The sequence below is a fragment of the Polypterus senegalus genome, chromosome 2 (assembly GCF_016835505.1).
Source record: "Polypterus senegalus isolate Bchr_013 chromosome 2, ASM1683550v1, whole genome shotgun sequence".
NCBI lineage: Eukaryota > Metazoa > Chordata > Cladistia > Polypteriformes > Polypteridae > Polypterus > Polypterus senegalus.
The window spans coordinates 79815118-79841177 of NC_053155.1; the positions used below are offsets into that span (position 1 = coordinate 79815118).

Genomic DNA, 26060 nt, shown 5'->3' on the forward strand with positions numbered 1-26060 from the left:
CTTGATTAGAAAAGCATGGCACTTGCTGTGCGATGCTCTGACCCAGTATAAAATGTAGCATGTGCCCACTTCCAAACATCACACCGCTGTCATGTACTCTGCCAATCTGCCACATGTCTTCTGTGTTATCCACCACATAATGTTTTGTCCACACATCCCTTCATCTCCCCAGCCTCTACTATGAAGCCTCTGTACCTTCTGCCACATCACTGTTCTTTGAGCTCTGACCAGTGGTAACCATTGATAAACATTCTAGATGGGGTTGACTGTGCCATATTCAGTCAGTTTCAGTAACCATCCTAACAGACTTTATTACAAACTGCAGAATACCAGTGCTTTGTGAAATCAGTCGTTTAATTGGCATTTTAAAAAATTAGCAGAGTGCCACACATTGCTGGATAATGTTATATGCTAATGTCAACAATACAAAGCAAAATGGAATTAGGAGAATGAGTGTGTTTGTGTGATATCTTATTTATACAGGAATTGTGCCATTCTTTCTTTCTGAATGGCAAATTTCTCAAAGACTCTAGTATTAAAGTCAGCAATGTTTCTGATCAGTTTTTTCTCCAGAGCGTTCAGGCATCTGTTTAAAAGGTATGTTATGGACATTGATGTACTGCAGCACAAGCACCAACTGACACTGGGTAGAAATGTCAGTTGTCTCGTCTGCCTGAAAAGCAAGATAATTGACATTTTCTACTTCCTCTAGAATGTAATCTTTAATAACTAACAGCATGCAGTCCAAAAGTTTGTTTTGCACAATCTTTGAGCTACATTTTCAAATGGTAGCAGTCTTAAGGTGCTTCTCTGACGCACGGTCAAGCAAAGCAACAAGATTGACTAAAGCCCTGAAAATACTTGGGTTGTCTGAGGATTCCGTCTCATTTTGGCCACGCAACGCCAGCTCAAAGGCCCCCAAGAATTTAACACAGTCACATATCTTGGATATCTTGGATCCATTTCTTTGTTGAGTTTCTTCTCCCCAAGCCTGTGCCCTTCATCCAGTTGTGTAGTGATATTAACTCTGCCGTATTCTCCATATGTGCCCTTGTACCCTCATGTTTTTTTTTAATCTTTTCAGATAAATGTTTTATGTCCCTAACTCCTAAAGCAGTTCATGTTGTATCTGTCCCTGCCGTTTTAAAAAAGTAAGCATGGGATGCAAAATACATCATTTATGTGAGCATCCAGATAGCCAAGCCTTTCTGTTGTACCCGTTATTAGAGAAGCCTTGCGTGTAGGTTTAACATTTTTCACTAGCCTGTTATGTAATTTTGATGTCTGGTTGATCTCGGTCAAGCTGTTTGACTTGTAGTTTCTCCACCAAAGTTCTCCTCTCAAATGTATTATGGAGAAAAGATCTTACTTAATTTGGAGGGGACTAAAATCTTGTATCTTGATTACGTGCACTCATCATTGTCAACAGTGGTTTGTGTGTATTCTGGCAAACAATGTCAGATGTCCCTGCTCCACCAACGTACTTTGCTTGGGGCAATAAATGAATTGCCTTTTAGGCATTAGATTCAGGAATGCTGATTGGGTAAATTTATGTTTCTATTTTGATATCTTTTGTCAGTGATTGGCTATGCTGCTGCAGTGATTATGCAATTTTTCTAGCACCTGCAATTCCCCAGAACAGATAATGAGAGAGGGGGGATGAATATGAAGTTCCCCTAAATATAATTAATTACGATTAGTTTTACATTACAAGTTATTGCCTCTTTTAAACACACACATTCTTAAAATGAGTAATTGACTTTTTCTTTTAAAAATGTATGTTTTAGAAACAAAACACAAAAATGCCTTCCAACAGGGAGGATGGCCCCCTAGCACCTACTATTGGCCAGCCTCCACCGGCTCTGACACACAGTTCTTCCCCTCTTCTGTTTTGCAATTACATCATAGAACTCATCTCATCATGCAGACCTCTTTCCCTGAGCAATACCCTACCATATACTGTATGATCTTACTTATCCCTGCCTTCAGTCACACAGTGACACCTACACTCATCTAGTGCTCTTCTGCGCTATGTCCTACAAATTATCTCTTACACCCAGTATTGACAAAATGATGTCCAGTAAAGCTGAATGAAAATATTTTTTTTTCTGAATGTCTTTAAATGACTTTCTATGTTTTAGATGAGCACTTGCAAAACATTAAAACCGAGCCCATTCCATCACCAAGCAAAGCCTCAGAGACAGATCTTCCAGGAGAGAGCTGCATGGCACAAGCAATGGTGTCAGCTGCTGCAGCTGAAGGACAGAGCAAATCAGCAGAGAGCTGGATGGACTTGGAGGCTGATGTGGATACGGCACCTCTGGTAGGTGTGATATATGCTTTGAAGTACTACTGCCCCACTCTCTTGTTTCTCACTGTTTATGTCAGATGTAATAGGCATGCATTAGTCATATTAGAAAAAAGACCAGTCTGCATCTTATTGCTAAAATGCACTCTTCTCCCTATCTTCAAACCCACCCCAGCCTGTCTGCAACTGCCATTTTCTGTCTCTCTTCTTTAGGTAGAGCTCCGGATTATTGAGCCTGATGTGGACATCAACCCCAGCAGCTGTGGAAAGTGGCCTTTGCTAGCATCGTCAAAGCAGGTGTCCTCTTGCTCTCTTGAGCACTTAGCAGATGGCTGTGGATTAGCATCCTCAGAGCAAGGTTCAGGATGTGGAGATTTGGGTGAGCTAACAATAACAGACACACCTTTGGGTGTTTTGAATAGTCAGGCTTCTCCTCCGGCAGAGGACAGGGTTCAGCATCCAGCTGCCAACATGCAGCAGGACCACTCCAGCCATGCCATTGCATGTACCTCTGAACAGGACTCAATCTGCTTTGGCGCCAAGGAAAGTCTGGGGTTCTTTAACCCAGAAGGAGGTGAGGTGCTAACAAGGAGATGTCCTGAAAGTCTAGATGTGCTTGAAACTCTTGTTCACAATGGCTTTGGATATATGAAAACAACTGAGCATGTAGGCCCATTTGGCAGTACAGAGACCTGTAGGAGCTCTGAAGAGAGCACAAGCTCCCTGGAACTTCTTGAACGAGAGGAAGATGAGGTATGGCATGAAGGCTCAACTGCTTTGGATCTGGTGGAGCCATGGGAGGACCAGCAGTGGGTGACCAGTCCTCTACACTCACCCAAAGCCATTTCTAGTTCCTGGCAGCTCCCTGACTTCCCACCATCTCTCACTGTGGACAATCTGATAAAGCCAAATTCAAAAGGCTCCTCTGAAGAGAAGCAGAGACAAGAAGAGTATAATGTCACTAAGCCAGAGAAAACTAGTGACTGCAAGCCTGTTGATGAAACGTCTCCTAGTGTTTGCATACAGCCAGACAAGGAACCATTGAATGCAATTGTGATGGACACACCACAAGACAGTGCTTCTCTGCCACAAGAGTCGGAAAAAGCGGATGGAAGAGGTGAGGACACCCCCAGACAAGCTGTTGAACAGCCTCCTCCAACAAAAGCCAGTGTTGACACTTCAGAGACCCCTGCCAGAAATGTACACTCGACACATAGGCCATCTTCTCTGAACTTGGACCTGAGGACCACTGCCAGTGAGCCGTTCATCTTCTTTGGTGTGGCATCTGCAGCTCCATCTCAATCCCCTTCAATACAGGACAGCGCGGGGAAGGCACATGCCAATTCTTGTTCTATAGAACTGGAAATGTTACTAAGTGAACGGCCAGTTCCTGTGCGCCGTAACTCTGCTCCTGTCAGCGTGGCATCTGTCCGCACCACTTTCATGGTCAAGACTTGCCAGGCAAAAGCGGTCCCGGTGATACCACCAAAACTCCAATACACACAGATACCTCAGCCCTTGCAAACTAAGAACTCTGGTACACGTGTGGAAAAGGAGCCTGATAAGACTTCAGAATCCCCATCAGCTGTACGGGACCCCAAAGATGAAAAGGAGAACAACGAGCCTACTTCAAAAATAACTAAACATGGGGGAGGCAGTGGAACTGCAGAGTCACCGATACAGAAGGGGGTGCCTGTCGCTGAGGCCATCGTGCTGCGCAGGAAACGCAGCTCTAATGGTGTGGCCTTCACTGACCCTTCCTCCTCCTTCTCCTCTAGGCCTGCTGGCATGCAAAAATCCTCTTTCCGGGCCAGGCCCAACCGACCGCAGAGCCTAATTCTGTTCAGTCCCCCATTCCCCATCATGGACCACCCTCCATCAGATGCCACTAAACTGCTCTTGTCACCCATTAAGAGTCCCACTGACACAGCAGCGCTGGGCTGTCTGTCTAAAGAGCTTGCAGAGAACCTAAAGACACCTGAAGGCGTCACTCTGCGAAGTAAAATGACCTTACCAAAGAGTGGCCAGAGGCTGGAGACCTCAACTAACTGCTTCTACCAGCCTCAGCGACGCTCCATGATATTTGACAGCAGGAACAGCAGGCAAATAGAGTGAGGCCCTGGAGGCTGAGGTCTTTCACTAACAGACATGGTCAGCTGTAAGGCTGTGGCCACTCAGCAGTGGATAAGGTTGTTTTCCAGATGGTGTTTTTTTCCAGAAGATTCAGACATTACTGTTCCCTGTAGTTTGTAGCTCTATCCCAGATGTTGTGGTCATCCTTAGCAGACATGGACAATTGCAGAACAAACAGTGCTGTTGTTTGGAGTGGAACAGGATGTACACAGGTATTGGAAGATGCAATCCTGTCCAAGAGATTGTGTTCACTCCTCAGGGGTCATTGTCAAATCTTAGAATGTGCAGTCCTGTCCAAGAGTCTGTTGCAACTGGGAATTTTTGTCTTTTGTAAGCTTGTCAGAGAAAAGGCCTTTGGACTTATGAAGAAAAGAGTGTGAAGATTATTTGAAGGGCAAAAGGGGCGTGAATGTGGTAAGAATGATAAAGAAATACAATAGAAGTGACAGAATGAGACACAAAAGGAGATGAGAGACTGAGAGTGAACGACTAAGTGAGTGTGCATTGGTGTTACAATGCCGGGTAACACTAATTACGCTAGTGCTGCACATGAATGAATGTTAATTTGAGTGTGTTTGTGAGTGACTAGTAAGAAATGAAACTATTGATAATCCTGTGTTTAAATGAGTGAATCTTTTAATGCGTGACTTACCGAGAAATTAAATTAATAAGAATCCAGTGTTTTTTAATGAGTGGGAGTGAGAGACATATTGAGAAATTAACCTAGTGATAATAACATGTTTAAATGAGTAAATGACTTATTGAGAACTTATATTAATAAGAATCCAGTGTGAGTCAGTGAGGAGATCAATGAGCTATTAAGAAATCAAACTGGTAAGAATGATGAAATAGATGTGTGAGTGAGTGAAGAAGTGACATTCTTAGACAACAGATCAGTGACATTGCAGAGCTTCAATGAATGAATGATATACTGAAGAATCCAGTGTGTTAAAAATTGAAAGCATGACTAAATGGGTGACATATTCAGAAAAGAAACTAGCAAGAAACCAGTGTTTAATGAAGAAATGAATGGGGGAGTGAGAGTTTGGGTGAATGATGAATGACCTAATGAGAAATCAAATGAATCAGAATCAAGTGTTTTAATGAGTGAATCACTAGGTATATTGGAATGGTATATTGCAATATCAAACCAGTGACCAGTGACAGCAACCAGTGTGTTTCATGGAATGAATGACAAACTGAGAAGTGAAACCAACAGTAGTTTGTTGTTTTATTGAGTGAATGAATGAGTAAGTGAGTGAAAAGATAACGCCATAGACCTCTCTGTGTCCAGGAGATACATAAGAGGCCTAGAGGTCTCTGCTGCTTGATGAGTTTTCTTGGCGGTTCCCACATTATCACGTGTCCATAAAACCAAAGACTCTTGTCTGGTCTTGTGTGTATTCAATATATGACCATTCTTGACTGGACAATAAGACAAATTGCCATTCTGGACAAAACAACTTTCCATTGCAGTGTGCCTGATCTTTTACTAGCCAGGCACTACAAAAGACATGATGAAAAGATGTATGTGTAGACATTAAATTGCAAGTGAGGTGACCAAAGGCAAAAGGCCACCTTTCTTTATTATCTCAGGGGACCCTGGTGGGTTGGTTATAGGAGGTGTGAAAGAAGACAGTGGCCATCAGAATGAACTGGAAATGTGGATGAAGAAGGTGAGGAAGAAAATGGAGATAAGAGATTTTGTGTATCTGTGGCCAGTTATCATGAAATTGCTTTTTAAAGCACTTGGTTGTTATTGAATAGAGTTTATTGAACACTTGTCACTTGGAAGGTGGGTCTGATATATCCTGGGCTTAGAGCCACTGGGATACATCAACAAGGTGGTGCTACTGAAACCCTCAGTCCTTGAGAGCACTAGACTGAGGGGCTGGCAGGTGTTAATGGAATCCAAAGTTCTAAGGGGCACCAGAATGTCCCACCAGTTGGTGCTGATGTGGCCTCAGCTCAGAGAGGAACTCGACTGAGTGGTGCTAATGAGGTCCTTATTGTGAGTGGCACTTAACCCAGTCACTTTATGAGGATGAAGCTAGGAGTCGGCTTTACAGGAGCTGAAATGCAATTACAGTCATGTGCCGATTTACAGACGACCACATTGAAGCCATTTGTATGCATGGCCAATGGCCATGAACAACGGAGTAAAAATGTTCTCAAAATTCCAGCTGCTACAGGTCGCAAAGGCCATACACCTTTTGTTTATCACGTACTTGTGGCCGTCATAGAATGATACTGCCTGCGTGAGAGAAGCGAAGATGGAGCTGCAGAGGTAGCAGTCTCTCGGCTGTCTTCCTTCATGTAATGATGCTGTGGCCAACAAATGGCCACAATCTAATTATGATAAGAAAAAATATACAGTATATATATCATTGTGCTCACAGAGTGCCAGGATTCAGGGCACGGATGGCCTTGTCACACAGCATTTTTCTGAAGTCCGGCTTCACACAACTGGCACTTTTTTTTTAATTTCTGTTCAGTGCAGGTGGTTTGCACCATTTTCTTCTATCAAGGAGATAGAAACTTCTTGTAAATAGTAATGCATCTTTTGTTATTACTATTATTATTTAATAGGGTCACCTATGTTTTTTGTCTCTTGGAGGGCTCTTTAAGGTTTATTTTGATTGGTGCTGCTGCATGTGGCTAATTCTTATGCACTCGGCCTTCACCGCCTTCCCTTACACCCACCTGTTGTGTGGTCGCTGCCGCTCCAAGATCAGTTTGTGCTACCCCCATACCAGCAGCTCAAGTATGCACCTTGCTGACCCACACCAGACCCCCAGAGCCTCAATTGTAATAACCTATGCATACGGCCAAATGGCAGCTCCCTTATGGAGCCGTAAGTTGGCGCATGACTGTATACTCACTACAGGGATGTTTTACATTTGTTAATATGACCTCACAATCATTCAGATAGATGGTGACTTGATCAGCTGACATAGCCAACAAGATGACAGTGTCACCACAATGAGGAAACAATAAGCCTTTTGTGCAGTGAACTCACAAAACAAGCTGTTAAGCAATACGGATATACTGTTTCAAAAAATCTCAGAATATGTGACCAAATACTTGTGAATGAAAGATGGATAGGAATCATTGGGGGTAGTGCATATAGAGAATGGCCACGTCTGTAGTGACCCTCACAGTGCTGAGCCCTTAAGGCCATTATTGATAAGGCAGCTTATTGATAAGGGGATGGAGCTGGGCAATGCTGGACAGGGCAGCTGTGCTCAATGGATGACTGTTGGGATGATTTCTCTTGTATAAAAGCTTCCCTTTTTTGACTTGGTAACCTTTCCTATGGCAGAGAGTGGAGTTTAACTCTGTCAAAACTAAAATAAATGATTACTTTTGCAATAATTTTTGTTTCTTGTATAATTTCTGCATGTACTGCAGCGATTGGCCACAAGTCAGTTTACTGACCCCAGGGCTGCTATTCTCTCTGCCAGACTGTGGATTTCTGACTTTTGGGTCAGACTTATCCTCGACCTGTGTAATCCTACAAAGAACCTCGTCGTCCCAGAATGATCCTGCACTCTCAGAAGGCTACTGTCTTCCATGTTTGTATGCAGGAGTGTGTGTGTGACCTCCTCACCTTCTGCTTTTGATGATACTTTTGACTCACACTGGAGAATTGGCAGCTAACCTTTCCATCTAGGAGCAACTGTCTCATTGACGAAGGGGCGGTCAGATCATGAAAGACGGGGGAATCCACTGTGTATCTTAAAACGTCAGCACTCTAGTGGCTTCCAAGACCTCCAGGAGAAAACCATTGTAACTTTCTTGTCTCGCTCCTTCAGCTAACCCCAAAAACGAACTCGTTATTAACCTGGTTCAAATATGACATAACATTACATTCTCAAACTTGCATAATCCAGTTCAGAGTGACTGAAATGCCAAAGCCTATCCAAGCTGCAGGGCCAGTCCCTGGGTGGGGTACCAGTCCCTAGCAGATCCCATACACTTATGAGGGGCCATTGTGGAATTGCTGATCAGCCAGCAGGGAGAACATGTAAAATCCACTCACAAAATGGGTGCAGGATTCAAAATCTGGGTGAAGCACCAGCACTAACCACTGCTCCTCCACTCAGCTCTCAAGATACACTTAGTTGCCAGTTTATTAGGCCCACCCTAGCCTGCCAACCTTGCCCATTATAGAAATTTCACATTCCAATACATCACATAATAGATGTGAGGGGTAAAAACCAGGCAGACCACCATTTCTAGCATCGGTTATTGCTTAAATGAGTGTTGGAATGAACACAATGAGTGACCTTAATGAATCTGAACATAGCACATCTATCTGCACTATACAAAAGAAACCTGGAAGGTTCAGAATTTGATATAAGCAACATGGATCCTTGGAGCCATCATCTTTGTGTCAACAGTACAGTCCTTTGGTGTTTTAGATAGATAGATAGATAGATAGATAGATAGATAGATAGATAGATAGATAGATAGATAGATAGATAGATAGATAGATAGATAGATAGATACTTTATTAATCCCAAGGGGAAATTCACATAATCCAGCAGCAGTATACTGATACAAAAAAAATATACTAAATTAAATAGTAATAAAAATGCATGTAAAAGCAGACAATAACTTTGAGCAATGTTAGCATTTACTCCCCCGGGTGGAATTGAAGAGTTATTTAGTTATTTAGTTTTGAGTTTAGGAGTTCCAAAATACAAAAGTTCCAAAGAAATTTCCTACAATGCCACCCATCCATTAGTCTTTGTCCTTGACTGATATTAGTACTAGACATCATCTCATGCCAGGATTTAACTCTATCCATGCTGTGCTTCCATTATGGCCTCCCAGCCAAGTAAGGTATTGTTTATCATTCCAGATGAGATGCCTGCCCATCCATTATGAAATGTACTATATATATATTGTCTGTCCAAGGTGGAGAATGAGACAACATTGTGACGAAAAAACTCGTCCCGGAGAACTTCAGGAATTCCCGCCAGTACCACATCACTGGCTACTTTCTCCACAATCCACTCAGTTGGGTCCCCCTCAAACCAGCTGTGAACAAGATGAATTAAATCATGCAACTGAGCACGAACAGGGTGCTCCAGGTCAAGTTTCCATTGGCAAAGTGCTGAGCCCTTAGCCAGGAAGCTTGTAGTTTTACTTCAAATGACTTTTTGCTTCAAGAAATAATAATCACCAAGCTTATTGAAGGGTACATTTCGCAATGCTAGCAGGGCATCCCTGGACAAATATGGGACAACGATGGCAGCCCAGGTTCATCTATCCCAGTACATCAAAGTCACCAAGTGTTTAAAAGCTAGCAGAAACATCTCGGGTCATCCATAGGACCCATCTTCACTAGCAGATCCTTAGGAGCAACAGCGGGAATAGGAGGCAGTACCTCTGGGTCTGGAGGAAGCGGAACATTCACACCATCCTGAGGATCCATCTGTGCAACAACTTCTGAAATACAAAACAAGAGAAAGGATCCATTCTGTCTATTATACATACTGCTGTGAAGCACACTGTGAAGATGCCGAATACTCTCAAAAGACCAAGTCCAAAATGAGACTGCTGAATCTTGAAAATTGGAGGTTTTTATAGCAGAGAGGAAGTAAGAGGCAGGTCTTTGGAGCTGTAGCAGGAAGTGACGTCAGGATCTGGGTTGTGACTGGAAGTATTATCTGTGGAGGAACTGGAGGACAGATTAGACAGGTTTTGTGACTCTGTAGAGAGAGAAGAAAAGTCATTAGTACTCTCTGCCAACCACCTATCCGGTCCAGTATGTTTGACTACGCCCCTTGACTGCCTCATATGTGCATGTGTTTGACAATATGCAGCATATGCTTTACAGTATCTGCCAAGTAATACAAAGGGCACACCACACGTGTTTCAGCCTTACTGGGGCTCGTCAGGTGTACACATCTTTACTTCCCCTTACAGGGATTGGACCTTGGATGTCAGCGCCTGAGGCGAAGTCTCTGACATGGTGACATGGCAGCTGGTTTGCTTGTTTTGACAGCAAAAGTGTGTACACCTGACAAGTCCCAATTAGGGCAAAGCACATGTTGTACACTCTTTGTATTATTTGTCACATACTGTATAACATATCTATGATCAGCTTCTTGCAGCTGAGAGGACGTGGCAGATATTTGCTGACTGGTTGACCAACCACAAGCGTTACCTGGTAGGTAACCACCCGAGTAATCAGATTGTGGCTCAGACCTGAGAATATATATACAAAGTATATACAGGTAGTCCCCAAGTTATGGACATACAACTTACGAATGGGGCCGCATCTGCAACGCATGCGCCTCAGTAACTGGCACTCTGTCATCTTCAGCCTGGGGACGCTGCAAGTGGAAGCTGGACATAGGCTGGAGGGGGGCGATTTCGCTGCTCATGCAGTGTAGTGTCCCTCGGGCAGCTCACGGAGGCAAGCAATGACCCGTGGTCCATAGTCACCGGAGCCACAGCTATCGCTTGTGTGCAGGATGGAGGCTTGATGGGGCGGTTCTCTGCCCGCCCACCACGCCACCGCAGCTACTGCTCCTGACTGGACGCAGGCTGGATGGAGCGGAGGGGGTCGTTTCACTGCTGGCCCAACACACACGGCTGCCCCGTTTGTTCTCGGTGGGCGGCTGGTAATTCTGCAAGCAGTGACCCGGTTGTGGCTGAACGGAGGCCATTGAGAGTGAACGGGGTGGCGGGGGGTAGCATTGTAGTGTGCCTCAGGTGGCTGCCTGTTGAATGGGGGCAGTGGTGGGAAATTCACTACCCACCTTTGGCCGCACTGTGTTCATTCTTGGTGGGCGGATGCTGCAGGCAGCATACTGTTAGTGGAGTTGACTGTGTGGTGGGCGAATGGTGAAACCATGCATTCTCAATAGCAAGTCTGGAATCCCTACAGATTTTATTTTTTCTCCAGCCGTCTGGAGTTTTTTTGTTTTTTCTGTCCCCCCTGGCCATTGAACCTTACTCTTATTCGATGTTAATGTTGATTTATTTTTTTATAATTATGTCTTTCATTTTTCTATTCTTTAATATGTAAAGCACTTTGAGCTACTGTTTGTATGAAAATGTGCTATATAAATAAATGTTGTTGTTGTTGTTGCTTGTTCTGTTACACACATGGCAGGAAGTTGTCTCTTGTCAGTACATCAGACGTGTTGACGACGGGTGCCTTCCTGCTGTGATAGCGTGTACAGTGCTGTGCAGAAGAGCTCATCTTAACCTTTTGTCTTCATCCTTCAAGAATGTCTCTGAAACACAAATCTGATGCAAGTGCTGGTGATACAGTAAAGAAGAGAAAACCATCACCATTGAAAAATAAAGTAGAAATAATAAAAAGGTCAGAGAGAGTTGAAACTCCATCATTCATGGGCAGAACACTTGGTTACAGTCGGTAAAACAATAGCATTTATTAAAATAAGGTACCTGTTCTGACTTACATACAAATTCAACTTAAGAACAAATCTACAGTCCCTGTCTTGTACATAACCCGGGAAATGCTTGTATATCTATATCTATTTATCTATATATATACTGTATATACAATATATGTGTGTGTGTATATACGTATATATATATATATATATATATATATACAGTATATATATATATACTGTATATATATATATATATACTGTATATATATAGTGCATCCGGAAAGCATTCACAGCACATCACTTTTTCCACATTTTGTTATGTTACAGCCTTATTCCAAAATGGATTAAATTAATTTTTCCCTCAGAATTCTACACACAACACCCCATAATGACAACGTGAAAAAAGTTTACTTGAGATTTTTGCAAATTTATTAAAAATAAAAAAACGGAGAAAGCACATGTACATAAGTGTTCACAGCCTTTGCCATGAAGCTCAAAATTGAGCTCAGGTGCATCCTGTTTACCCTGATCATCCTTGAGATGTTTCTGCAGCTTAATTGGAGTCCACCTGTGGTAAATTCAGTTGATTGGACATGATTTGGAAAGACACACACCTGTCTATATAAGGTCCCACAGTTGACAGTTCATGTCAGAGCACAAACCAAGCATGAAGTCAAAGGAATTGTCTGTAGACCTCCGAGACAGGATTGTCTCAAGGTACAAATCTGGGGAAGGTTGCAGAAAAATTTCTGCTGCTTTGAAGGTCCCAATGAGTACAGTGGCCTCCATCATCTGTAAGTGGAAGAAGTTCAAAACCACCAGGACTCTTCCTAGAGCTGGCCGGCCATCTAGCATGTGCAATTGGGGGAGAAGGGCCTTAGTCAGGGAGGTGACCAAGAACCCGATGGTCACTCTGTCAGAGCTCCAGAGGTCCTCTGTGGAGAGAGGAGAACCTTCCAGAAGGACAACCATCTCTGCAGCAATCCACCAATCAGCAATGTATGGTAAAGTGGCCAGACGGAAGCCACTCCTTAGTAAAAAGCACATGGCAGCCCACCATGGAGTTTGCCAAAAGGCACCTGAAGGACTCTCAGACCATGAGAAACAAAATTCTCTGGTCTGATGAGACAAAGATTGGACTCTTTGGTGTGAATGCCAGGTGTCACGCTTGGAGGAAACCAGGCACTGCTCATCACCAGGCCAATACCATCCCTACAGTGAAGCATGATGGTGGCAGCATCATGCTGTGGGGATGTTTTTCAGTGGCAGGAACTGGGAGACTAGTCAGGATAAAGGGAAAGATGACTGCAGCAATGTACAGAGACATCCTGGATGAAAACCTGCACCAGAGCACTCTTGACCTCAGACTGGGGCGACGGTTCATCTTTCAGCAGGACAACAACCCTAAGCACACAGCCAAGATATCAAAGGAGTGACTTCAGGACAACTCTGTGAATGTCCTTGAGTGGCCCAGCCAGAGCCCAGACTTGAATCCGATTGAACATCTCTGGAGAGATCTTAAAATGGCTGTGCACCAACGCTTCCCATCCAACCTGATGGAGCTTGAGAGGTGCTGCAAAGAGGAATGGGTGAAACTGGCCAAGGACAGGTGTGCCAAGCTTGTGGCATCAAATTCAAGAAGACTTGAGGCGGGAATTGCTGCCAAAGGTGCATTGACAAAGTATTGAGCAAAGGCTGTAAATACTTATGTACATGTGATTTCTCAGTTTTTTTATTTTTAATAAATTTGCAAAAACCTCAAGTAAACTTTTTTCACGTTGTCATTATGGGGTGTTGTGTGTAGAATTTTGAGGAAAAAAATGAATTTAATCCATTTTGGAGTAAGGCTGTAACAAAACAAAATGTGGAAAAAGTGATGCGCTGTGAATACTTTCCGGATGCACTGCATATATACAATACAATACAATACAATTTATTTTTGTATAGCCCAAAATCACACAAGAAGTGCCGCAATGGGCTTTAACAGACTCTGCCTCTTGACAGCCCCCCAGCCTTGACTCTCTAAGAAGACAAGAAAAAACTCCCAAAAAAAACCCTTCTAGGCAAAAAATGGAAGAAACATTGGGAAAGGCAGTTCAAAGAGAGACCCCTTTCCAGGTAGGTTGGGCGTGCAGTGGGTGTCAAAAAGAAGGGGGTCAATACAATACAATAAACAGATCAGAACAAATCCTCAATACATTATAAAAATAAAAAGTTTACAAGTACAGAGTAGAATTTAACAGTAGATGATATCACATAATATGATTTGGATTTGTTTAGAGTCCTGGAGACCTTATCCATCAAGCTGCCTCCCCCATTTGGCCATTCCATAGCTGAAATAGCGCTAATCCAATGAATGGACCCCTCTACCCCACAATTCCTGCGATCCTCCATCAAGGATGTCTTTACATTAGGCAGGCAAAACAACTTGACAGGTGGCCCTTGGCACCAAGTGCCACATTTGAGTACCGAGAAGAGAAACAGAATAGATGAGGGTTAGTATCCAATTATAATGATCATGTTACTTATGTTTTAGTGCTAATGACTAACAACAGAGATGCAGTCTGTACAGTTAATCAGCAGCTCTAGTCAGGATATGCTAAACTGAAGTAGTGAGTCTTCAGTCGGGATTTAAAGGCTGAGACTGAAGGGTCATCTCTAATGGAAGCAGGAAGACCATTCCATAGTTTAGGGGCCATGTAACTAAAAGTTTGACCTCCTACTGTTATTTTATTAATCCTTGGAATCATAATCAGACCGGCATCTTGAGATCTTAATGTGCGCTCTGGTTTGTAAGTCACAATAACTTCAGACAAGTAAGTCGGACCTTGGCCATTTAATGCTTTATATATTAAAAGGAGGATTTTGAAATTAAGCATTTTGGATGAACTGGAGGCTGTATAAAGAACAGTTTGAACATCCAGTGAACACCGTATTGTAGTAGTCAGTCCTACTTGAAATAAATGCATGAATTAATTTCTCAGAATCCTGTTTTTTTAGAAAGCACCTTAATTTCCCAACATGTTTAAGATGGAAGAAACATGATTTGGACAACTTTGTATTATGCACTTAAAATGACATGGTAGAGTCAAAGATAACTCCTAGATTGCACGCTGATTCAGTAAAATGAATGGTGATTCCAACTGAGTTAAACGATGACAAAATATTGCTGTGATCAGCGTCATTCCCTCCAACAATTAACATCTCTGTTTTATCTGTATTTAAAGACAAGTAGTTCTCATCCACCCACTCATTTAATTCACTAACACAACTAATTAAAGACAACATTGGAGAAACTTCATTTGATCTAAATGAAAGGTATAACTGGGTGTCATCTGCATAAGAGTGAAAATTAACATTATTTTTCCTAATCACAGATTCCAGTGGAAGCATGTAAAGTGAAAACAGTAAAGGTCCCAGTACTGAGTCCTGCGTGACACCATATCTAACTTCTGAGTATAATGACGGAGTACTGTCAGCAAATTTCTGTACATATTGGAATCGATTTGATAAATAAGAACTAAACCAAGCAGCACGGGCCTGTAAGCCCAACATCATTTTCTAGCCTGTGCAGTAAAATAGAATGGTCAATGGTGTCAAATGCTGCACTTAAGTCCAACAACATAATTACAGTGGAGTTTCCTTCATCAGAGGATATCAGAATGTCATTTACAACCCGTGTTAGTGCCGTTTCTGTACTATGACCAGTGCGGAAACCAGACTGGAATTTCTCAAATAAATTGTAATGCGTAAGGTGTGACTGAAGCTGACTGGCGACTACTTTTTCTAGTATTTTAGAGAGAAATGGTAAATTTGAAATAGGCCTATAATTTAGTATGTGTGGGTCTAGGTCTGACTTTTTAAGTAATGGTTTAATGACTGACACTTTTAGTGCATCAGGTACTGTGCCATGCAGTAATGAACTATTGATAATGTTAGAATAGGTGGTGCAAGAACATCCATTGCACTTTTTAAGAGTTTTGTTGGCACTGGATCTAGGGAACAAGTAGTGGGCTTCATTTTAAATTAAAGTTAAGACTTCCTGCTCAGTTACAGGATTAAAATTACTAAAGTGCTGAATGCAATGTGAGACAGGGTCTGCTAAGCTAGTATTTGGTTTGTACTGTGATGCTGAGATCTGGGATCTTATATTTTTAATTTTCTCATTGAAGAAGTTCATAAAGTCTGTACTGCTAATATCTGTTGGTATTTTGCACTGTTGATCTGAATTCCCATTTGTTAATTTAGCGACTGTTCTAAACAGTAACCAGGATTTTTATTATTGCTATCTATTAATGTAGAATAGTATTCTGAGCAGCTTTAAAAAGGGCTTTTTTATATTTATTAACACTCTCTGTCCATGCAATTTGAAAGACATGTAGCTTTGTTGTTCTCCATCTGCGCTCCAGTTTTCGACACTCTAATTTAAGAGCTGAAGTGTTTTCATTAAACCAGGAAGAGTTTCTATGTGCTTTGATCACTTTTGTATTAAGGGAGCCACTGTGTCCAGAGCATCTCTCAAGGTCACATTATAATGTGATGTTAGCTGATCTAAATTGTTTTCCACGTTTACATTTGATGTTAACTGATCTAAATGGTTTTCCACAATTACACTCGACTTACTCAAGGTATCTATAAATTTTGAAGCAGAATTACAATCTAGATGTCGCACTGTCTTTGTTTTAATCTGTGAGTGTTGGCATGGGCAGAACTAAATCAAATGTAATTAAGAAGTGATCGGAAATAACTACATTTAATGGAGTAATATTTAAATTTTGAATTTCAACTTTGTAAGTTATAATTAAATCTAATGTGTGGTTATGATTATGAGTTGGACCTTTGACAATCTGACAAAATCCTACTGAATTTAACAAATAAGTAAAACATTTGCTAAAAGTGTCAGTTTCCACATCAATGTGTACATTAAAATCCCCCATTAGATCATAATTTATAGCCAAATCAGATAGAAGGTTGCTAAATTCAGTCATGAACAATGAATATGGCCCTGGTGGTCTGTAGACTAGCACTATAATTGTGTTGGAATCTGTTTTAATATTTAAAATGAATGCCTCAAAGGATGTAAAGTTGCCTAAATTTTTAGGAGTGATTTGCATTTTGTTACAATGAATTATTCCAAGGCCTCCTCCTCGACCAGAATCTCTAGACTTATGAAGGAACGAGTATCCATCTGGTGACGCCTCAGCTAGGGGAACAGTGTCATATTTACTAAGCCAGGTTTCAGTAAGAAGACACAGATCAGATTTTGTAATTAATATAATATCATTTACCAAAACAGCTTTAGTGCCAAGAGAGCGAATGTTCAATAAACAGCATTTAAAACTGCATGTTCTTTCTGAACTGCTGATATATTTTTGTTTTAATTTGAATTAAATTTCTATTACAGATGCCCCTGGTGGAGGTCTGGTTTTATCCCTTGGTCTATTTATACACCTTATTTTTTGGTTATCAAGTAATTTAAGGTTTGTATCAAGACTAAATTTACTGGATGCCCCACAACAGGGATTATGGGTAACAGCTTCAGGAAAATAACAGGTGGGATAAACAACAGCCTGTGATTTAAGATCACATGACTGCGGCCTGGATGGTGCTCTAATCAGTCAACCAGGCAGTTTTGCTGGCATATTTGGGATAATACATAAGATCCTCTCCAGTTAGGATGATCACCATCTCTTTTGAAAAATCCAAGCCTTTCCCAAAAATCATCCCAATTGTTCACAAACGCTGTGCAAATAAAAGTTTATGTTTATAAAATTTAAGCAAGTTTAACCGCATGAAATGTGGTCTTCATGAAAGATTCACTAGACAAATTCACTGACAAAGCCAAGAGACTCACCTATTGAACAATGGCAGCATGTGCTCCAAACAAATTAACTAAAATTTCAGATTATTTGCTCAAACAGGAGAAGAGTGGGATGAGTGGAGCACTGCAGTGGTTACCTACAGTTCAGCAAGTGGAGCTGGTCGTCTGGTCAAATTCATGGAATTCTCAGTGCTATGAAGAACACAATCACATTCTCATCCATCAAATATGTGTCTGAATGAGCAGAACAGCCAGTTTTCATGTAAAAGTGCACAGCAGCGTACACAGGACAATTAATAGTCTAAAAGCAAAGGGTGATCACACCACATATTGATCTGATTTTGTGTTTTACTGCTTACTGCTATTTCTACTACATTTTTATGAAATTTACAAACTTTTCGTTTTGCTGTTTCTGAAAGCATCTTCGCTTTACAGAGTTACATGCAGTAAGGCTTTGCACAGTAGTCTGCATTTAGATGTACTGCACACTTTTAGAGTACCCTCTCATATTTATCCATCCATCCACTTTTAATCTCATATATCCAGTCCAGAGGAGAAAATGTCTGTTCTGGCAGCAAACAAAATGGAAAACAACCCTATAGGGGGCGCTAGTCCATTGGAGGGCACATTCATAAAGACCCTAATGTAGAATTGCCAATTAGTCTCAATGGCCCATTAGAACGCAGTCGTGATCTAGAAGAGTATTAAAGGCAATGTCAATCCCGCTCAGTTGGCATGAGCAGAGGCAGGAGGTTTGTGGGACGCTCAGACACACATCTATAAGGCTTACAGGCTGTTACCTGGGCTAACTGATGACCTGCAGCATGTCACTTTTGGAGCCTCCAGTTGTCTCCCCCTTGATTCTTGATGGCCGGTGGCTTCAAGTAAGTAGCAGCACCTCCTCAGCCATTCTAAATGCCATCCCAGTTTGAGGCTCACATTATTTTTAGAACTTTACTGCATATGTTGTTGTCTCGCTGCCAGTTTCGACATTTACCTTGTAAATGGTTCCAGCTGTAAGATTCCTGTCCTGAAGTTACCCTAGGATAGGAAAAAGAATGGGGCACACAGGAGCTCATGCATCTTACATTTCTGACACCGGTCCCCAGAAGAGGCTCCTGTGTCCCTGTGCCACGAGGGCCGGACAGCTGTGCTCCCCATGGAGCCTCAAAAGCCCACTGATTGCACAAACAGATAGGACTTCTGTTTTTGGTGCTGCATCCTGCCGGCCAGCTTGTATGCATTAATCACGAGAAACATGTGCAGATTGTGCAGGACTGCAGAGGAGTCATCTGAGGACAAGCCTTTCGCTAGCGGAGCCTCCTGTGCCGACACACAAGAGGGCGCCATGAGACAGGCCACACAACCATCTCTCCACCTCCTTCTCCTCCTCTCCTCATGCATTTGTTCTCGTTTATTTACATTAAGTGCAGTGGCTTTTTGTCTCCCTTTCTCCTAAAGGCCTTGAAGTTGAGAAAAGAGCACAACAAACAGAACTGTGGCAGCAGTGCACATAGACCATCAAGTCTGAAGCACTGAGCCAGGAAGACCTGGGGGATTCAGCTGTGCACAATGGGCATGGGACCGAAAAAAAGGAAGATGCAGACCTGGTCTCATGCAACCAACAAACAGAAACAAGGGCCAGCCATGCAGGTCGAATGCCCTCAGAGACATTTAGCTTACACTCCAGCCCAGCAGGCCCAGTGTATCTTTTACTCATCTAATGATTGCCGAGGCATGGATGTTGCTGTTTGTGGGCTCTAAGCACTTTCCATCGAAAAAAGGGGGGACACACTGGCTGAATTGGGTTAAATTACATGAGACACTTTAAAATGTTCCATTGCTGAACCAGTTGACTCTCTGTTTTCTTACTCTTCCTTTGAAGACCTACTGAGACCTCCAAGTACTGGTCTCTTGTCAGCATCCACACTGGCTCTCTGCTATCATTACTGGTCATCAGGTTGTTGACTCCCGTCATCTCACAGTCAAGTACAGGACCTGAGTCCTAGTTGGGTTCAGACATGTCACCTCACCTCCCAGAACATCTCTGATCTCTGGCACCCCTACTCTCTTTTCATTTGGGGGCTCTCAGGTCATTGCTGTGTCTGATGGCTTCACTTCTTGGTCCTGTCCTGTCACTGCACATGTGTACTATGTCAGCATGCCCCCCCAGTTCAGATCTTGACCCCCAGTGTGTGTGTGTCTTTCTTGTTGAAGTCACCTCACCTCTCTGGACAGACATTAACTCTCAGTGTACTCACCAAGCCTCAGTGCAACTTTGAGACAAATTACCTGACCTTCTAGTCCTGCCCCTGAGTCCATTCACTGTCTCCCAGTGAGCAACACCACCTCACTTTCACAGTGCATCTGGAAATCCAAGACATTTCACCTCCCAGTACAGATGAAGACTTCCAGGGGGTCTCCTTTTACCTCCTGGTCTAGTCACTGGCTTTAACATTGTGCTAAGCCTGTTTCTCATTGGTCCAGTCACTGACTTACACCCACTTCACACTCTGACCCCCCCAGTATGCTTCTCTCAGTAAACACTGAGGGTCAGACAGTGACTTGTAGCTCATCCCTAATCCAAAGATGTCTCAAATGTCAGGCATCTCTGTGCTAAGACTGTTCATTGTCAGACAGTCGCTGTCTCCCATTATGTCTTTGAAGCATGTCATCTTGCCTTCTTGGTCAGTCTTTCACTTGCCACGTTTCTGTGATTAAAGATAATTTACCATCCTGTCCAGCCTTATCAGTGCAGCCTTCGACTCCCAGTATTCCTTTGCCACCAAGCCTCCCAGGTCAGCCCCTTCTATGCAGTGTTTTTGTCAATTGACTACCCAGTCCAGCACCACTCAAACAGCGTTTTCATCATTTGACCTTCCAGTCCAGCCCCTGACTCCCAATATACCTTTGTCACCCAACCTCCCATGTCAGCCTCTGATGCCCAGTATTTTGCATCACCTAATTTCCTAATCTAACTTCAGACTCAAACTGTGTTTTCATCACCTAACCTCCCAGTCCAGCCCCTGATGCCCAGCATTTTCATCACCTAACTTCCCGGTCCAGCTTTGGACTCAAACTGTGTCTTCATTGCCTGACTTTTCAGTTCAGCACCTGACTCCTGCAGTGTCTTGGTCACCTGACCTCCTAGTGTATTTCTCTCATTTATATCACCTCACTGCCCAGGACTGACGTGGACTGCTTGTCCACACCCTGGTCCAAGTCATCTCACCTGCCAATTAATTCCTCAGGTCTGAGGCTAGTCACATGACCTCATACCCAAACATTGGTGCTAAGCATGTCATTGAGCTGACTCAATCGACCCCAAAGTCCAGTCACATGACTCCCAGTGTGCCCCTGAATCAACTCACTTCACCTCCCAGTTCAGCCCACTATATCCCTGTACTAAGTATCTACATTATCAGCCCATCCCCTGACTCCCAGTATGCCTTTGTCACTCAATCTCCCCATTCAGCTCTTGATGCCAAGTATCTTTTTTGCTTTGGACCCCCCAGTCCAGCCCCAGACTTTCATTATGTTTTTGCCATATGACCTACCAGTCCACACCCTGACCTAAGCTACCACCCCGCCCCAATCAATTCATCAAGTCTAAGCCTAGTCACATGACCTCACACAGAGACACCAATGCCAATTCATCAAGCCTCCAATGCTGGACACACAACTCCAAGAGTGTCCCTGAGTTAAGACACCTCACCTGGAGGTCCAACCCACTGAAAGCCCCTACACAAACAAAGCAGAGGTCACATCTGTCACTCTCATCTTTTGTTTCTAAATGTTAAGTCACTATTAGTTTCTTAACCTGCCTACTGTAGGGTTGTGGGATTGAAAAGCCACTATGTGTATTCCTGGATACTCCAGGTTTCCTGCTGTTAGGTTGACTCGCGAACCTGAAGTGGCCCCATTGTGTTTGACTGTGCTCTATGATGGCCCTTTTCACTCAAATACATGGCCTATACTTTCATTTTCTCTCTATCATCCAACCTCCTGGATGTGTTTAGGAGCCAGTGGTCATATTTAATACTTTAGATCATTCCAGAAAGGGCAACATGACTTCTTTATATTTGTGCCTTTGTCACCTCAGGCTCTGCAGCACATAGTTTCAGAGAAGGAGGAATGAAGATAAGCAGGTAGAGCAACACTGAGCGGGTGTGGGAGTTTCTGTGACACTGTAGCTTCAAAAACAAGAATCATCTGGGGCATGGGGGAGAGTCGAGACATGGAAGCTCCTCCTGAAACACCATTCCAGGTTTAACACTCTCTGGGCAGAAATCACACACAGATCCATACATTGATTATGAGTGATTAGATGACACCCTCAGGTACAGAAAGCAACAGTGGCCATTCCACAGTGCTAAAGAGCTAACAGACTGGGTGAATGTCATGCTGTTATCCATCAGCCCATTTTCCTTACGCACAGAGCCAGACCCCATCCTGGCAACATCACTCACAAGGCCGAAGGTCCAAAGGACAGGCTGCCGGACCAGTGCTGTCATGACGTTATATGAACAGTTCATATAACGTCATGACAGCACTGGTCCGGCGGCCTGTCCTTAGGACCTTCAGGCTCTTCTCTGATTAATGATGCTGAAATTCTGACTGTGCTGGCCAGCTTCTTGTGGCTTGTTCCGGCCAAGGGACACACAAAGATACTCGATAATGAGGCCTGCTCAGTGATCATATGTGCAAACAAATGAAACATACCTGCCATTGTTTAGCTTGACTCATCACAGTTGACATTTATCATAAGGCTAAGCAAGTAAGTAAACCTGTCTGAGTAACCGGAAAAGCATCCAAACCAAAGGTAACAAAGCGTTTTTGTGTATTTATTGAGTGTAAAACATCAAGTCTGAAAGGAAGTAACAGGTTTACTCTGGTGGGTAAAGCCGTGGAGGTAAGAACTGGCAGAATCAAACTCTAGTGAATAAAGGGACCGGGTGATCAGACCTGTCAGCATCAGACCTCAGTCGTGAGCTGATCAATGGCAAGATATTGTAAGTGGACGGTTATTGCTAAGAGGATCCACAATCGAGTAGGTTTAGCTGGGTAAAGCTAAACTCAAGTAGGGGAGATCTTTGAGGATGGAAAGATGGAACACTTATACACCATTGTATAGTAGTATGGTGAAGCACAGGACTTGATAGATCTTCAAATCTCAACTTGATATTTTGGAAAACCAAGGTGAAGAGAATGGACAAGCTTGTTGAGCTGAATGGCCTGTTCTCTTCACCAGTGTTCTAATGTCCTAATGCCAAAAGTTAATAGTATCCTGGATGGATGTGGTGACCTTCATACCATTCCTACCCTTCAGAAAATGCAATTGACAACAGTGAGTTGAGCTGAACTGTTACAACCCTTGTCACAAAAACGACCCTCAAATATTGAGAAGGTTTGGGGCGCCACCCGTATAATTGTTCCCGGCTGCAAAACTGATTAATAAACAAAGACATGTTCATTCAACTGAGTCCACAACAGAACTGATTTTCTGGAGACAAGATGGCAGCTTTAAAGGCCAGTAAAGGAAGTGATGTCATCAATACCGGAACCGGAAGTGACGTCATTGGCTGCCCCAGAGCCAGGCAGGATTTCCCTAGAATGGTCTGCAAAAGATCGAGAGGGAAAATTAGTGCACTTTTCCATCCCCTGGTCTGGCATGGAATCACATGTATTCAAGCCCTTTAGTTGTCTCCTAAACGCATGTGTGTGACACCCTGTAATACTTATTTGGGTGTGCTGTGCTAATCTGCTCTTTCACAGTTCCCAGACTCCCATTAGAACAACAATTTTGACAAGAACAGGCCATTCATCCCAACAAAGTTCACCAATGCTATCCACTAATTCCTCTAAATTGACTTTGAGTTGAGTTTTGAAGGTCCCCAAAATTCTTCTCTCTACCACTCCACTTTGTAAATTATTCCATGTGCCTATAGTTCAGTGCGAAGAGAAACTTCGTAACATTTGCGCGATACTGATCTCTTAACAAGTTTCCTCCTGTGTTCCCGCATTCATGTTCTTTATTTAGTAACTAGTATAATCTATGCTTGTATGTTAACCGAGAATTGCTCACAGTGCTCCACGCCTGCAATCAGTGAATAGTGCTATACAAAAAAGAAATTGTATTCTTGTTGAAGGAATTGTTTTAAATGAACGAGCAGATTCCACCAAACTAATCCACTTCATAATTTTAAACACATGTTATACCTCTTACTCATCTCCGTTTACTTAAACTCGTTTTATTTGTACCATGGATACCAAAGCAGCACACAATACCCCAGGCTAGGCCTCATTAGAGACTTAGCATAACCTCTCTTGAATTGTACTTCACACATGAGGCTAAGTCAAGTCAAGTCGAGGAGCATGCACCAGTACAGTACGTTGCTGCACCCACTACACGACAAAACAGCTCGGGATCCCAGTTGGCAACACCCCCCAGGCAGACACGTGGTCCAGTGCCACCCTCTGGAAATGACCCTCTATCTGCCGCAGTCAGGTGTCCTGGTCCAGCCACTCGGGTCCTTAACATTGAGGATCATGAGCTGGATCACCCTCGGGGAAACGCACCACATGGCCATAGTGCCGTAACTGATGCTCCCTCACAATGCAGGTAATATGCCTCATTCGGGACTCCATGAGCATCTGCTCATTCGACACAAAGTCAAACCAACGCTACCCAAGGATTTTCTGGAGAGACACAGTACCAAAGGAGTCCAGTCTTCGTCTCAGGTTGCTGGATAGCATCCATGTCTTGCAACTGTATAGCAAAACAAGAAGCACCAGGACTCTAAAGACTTGGACATTCGTCCTTTTGCATAGATATCGGGAGCACCACACACCCCTTTCCAGTGACCTCATGACTCCCCATCCTCTCCCAATCTATCTACTGACTTCACAGGAAGAGTCACCAGAGACACGAATGTCACTGCCAAGGTAAGTAAACCTCTCAACAAGGTCGACACTCTCTCCGCAGATTGACACACTGCTAATAGACTGTGCCCAAGAGGTCATTAAAGGCCTGGGGCCTAATGTATAACGTCGTGCGTAGAACTCGCACTATAACATGGCGTAAACACAAAAGCCGAAATGTGCTTACGCACAGAAAAATCCAAATGCAGGAATCTGTGCGTACTCCAACTTCCACGTTCTTCCGCTACATAAATCCCGATCAGCGTGAAAACTACCGCTCGTGCACGCGCTTTATGTAACGCCCCAACTCCTCCCAGAATTACGCCTCTTTGAATATGCAAATGAATATAAATCGCCCTTAAAGTCAGCCTTCTGTGAAAAGACAATGGGAAAAGCACGGGGGAAAATATAAGAATTTCAGCGAATACCATGTGGAGGCAAAGGAAAAAGATACTATTTGTTCAAATAAACCGTGGTATAATCAACAAAAGGAAGTTGATCGAGTGACATAGCGTGTTGGAGAAACATGAAAGCTCACATCCACAAAATCGCACAGTGCCGGAAATAAAAAAGAAGTCACATATCAAAGTCGCCGTGAAAAGCCGAGTTGTAGCCCACTGTCTGAGTGTCATATGAAAGCTTATTAGGGTACAGAGAAAAAAGGCACACAGTGGGGAAAAAGCACGAAATGTCAACTTCAATCTCGACATTTCCACTTTAATCACGTAGTTTATTTTGTCATTAAAGTAGAACATCATAAACTTCATCTTAAAATCGTTTAATTAACCAGTTTCTCAAATCACATCGTAATTAAAGTAGCACGTTAAATGCTTTGTTTTGTATTTGATCTTCTACTCGTATGTGATCTGTGTGTGTGAATCACTACTTGCTTCTTAAATTGGCTCTCTTCCTCCAACTGGACACAGAGTCCATTACAGTACATTCGTGATATTACAGCTCTCTGAATAACTAAAATACTGACATGTATACGTGATGTCATTTTTATGATGATAGGAGTTAAAGCATGTTATTAAACGTGTTTCACTTCGATGAAATAATTTATTGCAGCAGTAAATTCAGGGGCGGCTCTAGGCTTGTAGTGGCACTGGGCAGAGGAAGAATCGGTGGCTCCTTTGCCCGCCAATGTCAATAAAGTATCTTATGCACGGTGGATGGCCTCGTCCATTGCAGACACTGCATAGCCACCTCGTGCTCATGACACAAGCATTTAACTTTTGCCGAAATTTGTCGCTGCGTTTTTAGCTGTGTTGTTATTTTCTCTTTCTGTTTTATATTCAATATATATTGGCGTAGCCATCACTGCAGTCAGTGCTTTTCTTTCCCCAAGTAACCGATCGCCACACAATCAGCTCTGTAATAGAAGTTAAGCCATCTGTAAGCTTAGCGCCGATTCTTCAAAACGTTTAAAGAACATTGAAATATCTTCGTAGTACATGTTTAATTATTCTATCCTTCACGACACTCCCAGTGAAGA

The 26060-nt window shown here is 42.9% G+C and overlaps 1 protein-coding gene across 1 annotated transcript in view; it reads left to right on the top strand.

Moving 5' to 3' along the window:
* arhgap31 (Rho GTPase activating protein 31) overlaps window positions 1–7816 on the top strand; it is a 47198-nt gene extending 39382 nt beyond the window's left edge. Inside the window, exons 11-12 of the mRNA XM_039744079.1 lie at window positions 2142–2323; window positions 2522–7816. Coding sequence (XP_039600013.1) covers window positions 2142–2323; window positions 2522–4423 — 2084 coding nt within the window. The 3' untranslated portion in view covers window positions 4424–7816. The remainder of the gene's footprint in view (window positions 1–2141; window positions 2324–2521) is intronic.
* Window positions 7817–26060: the final 18244 nt, after the last annotated feature.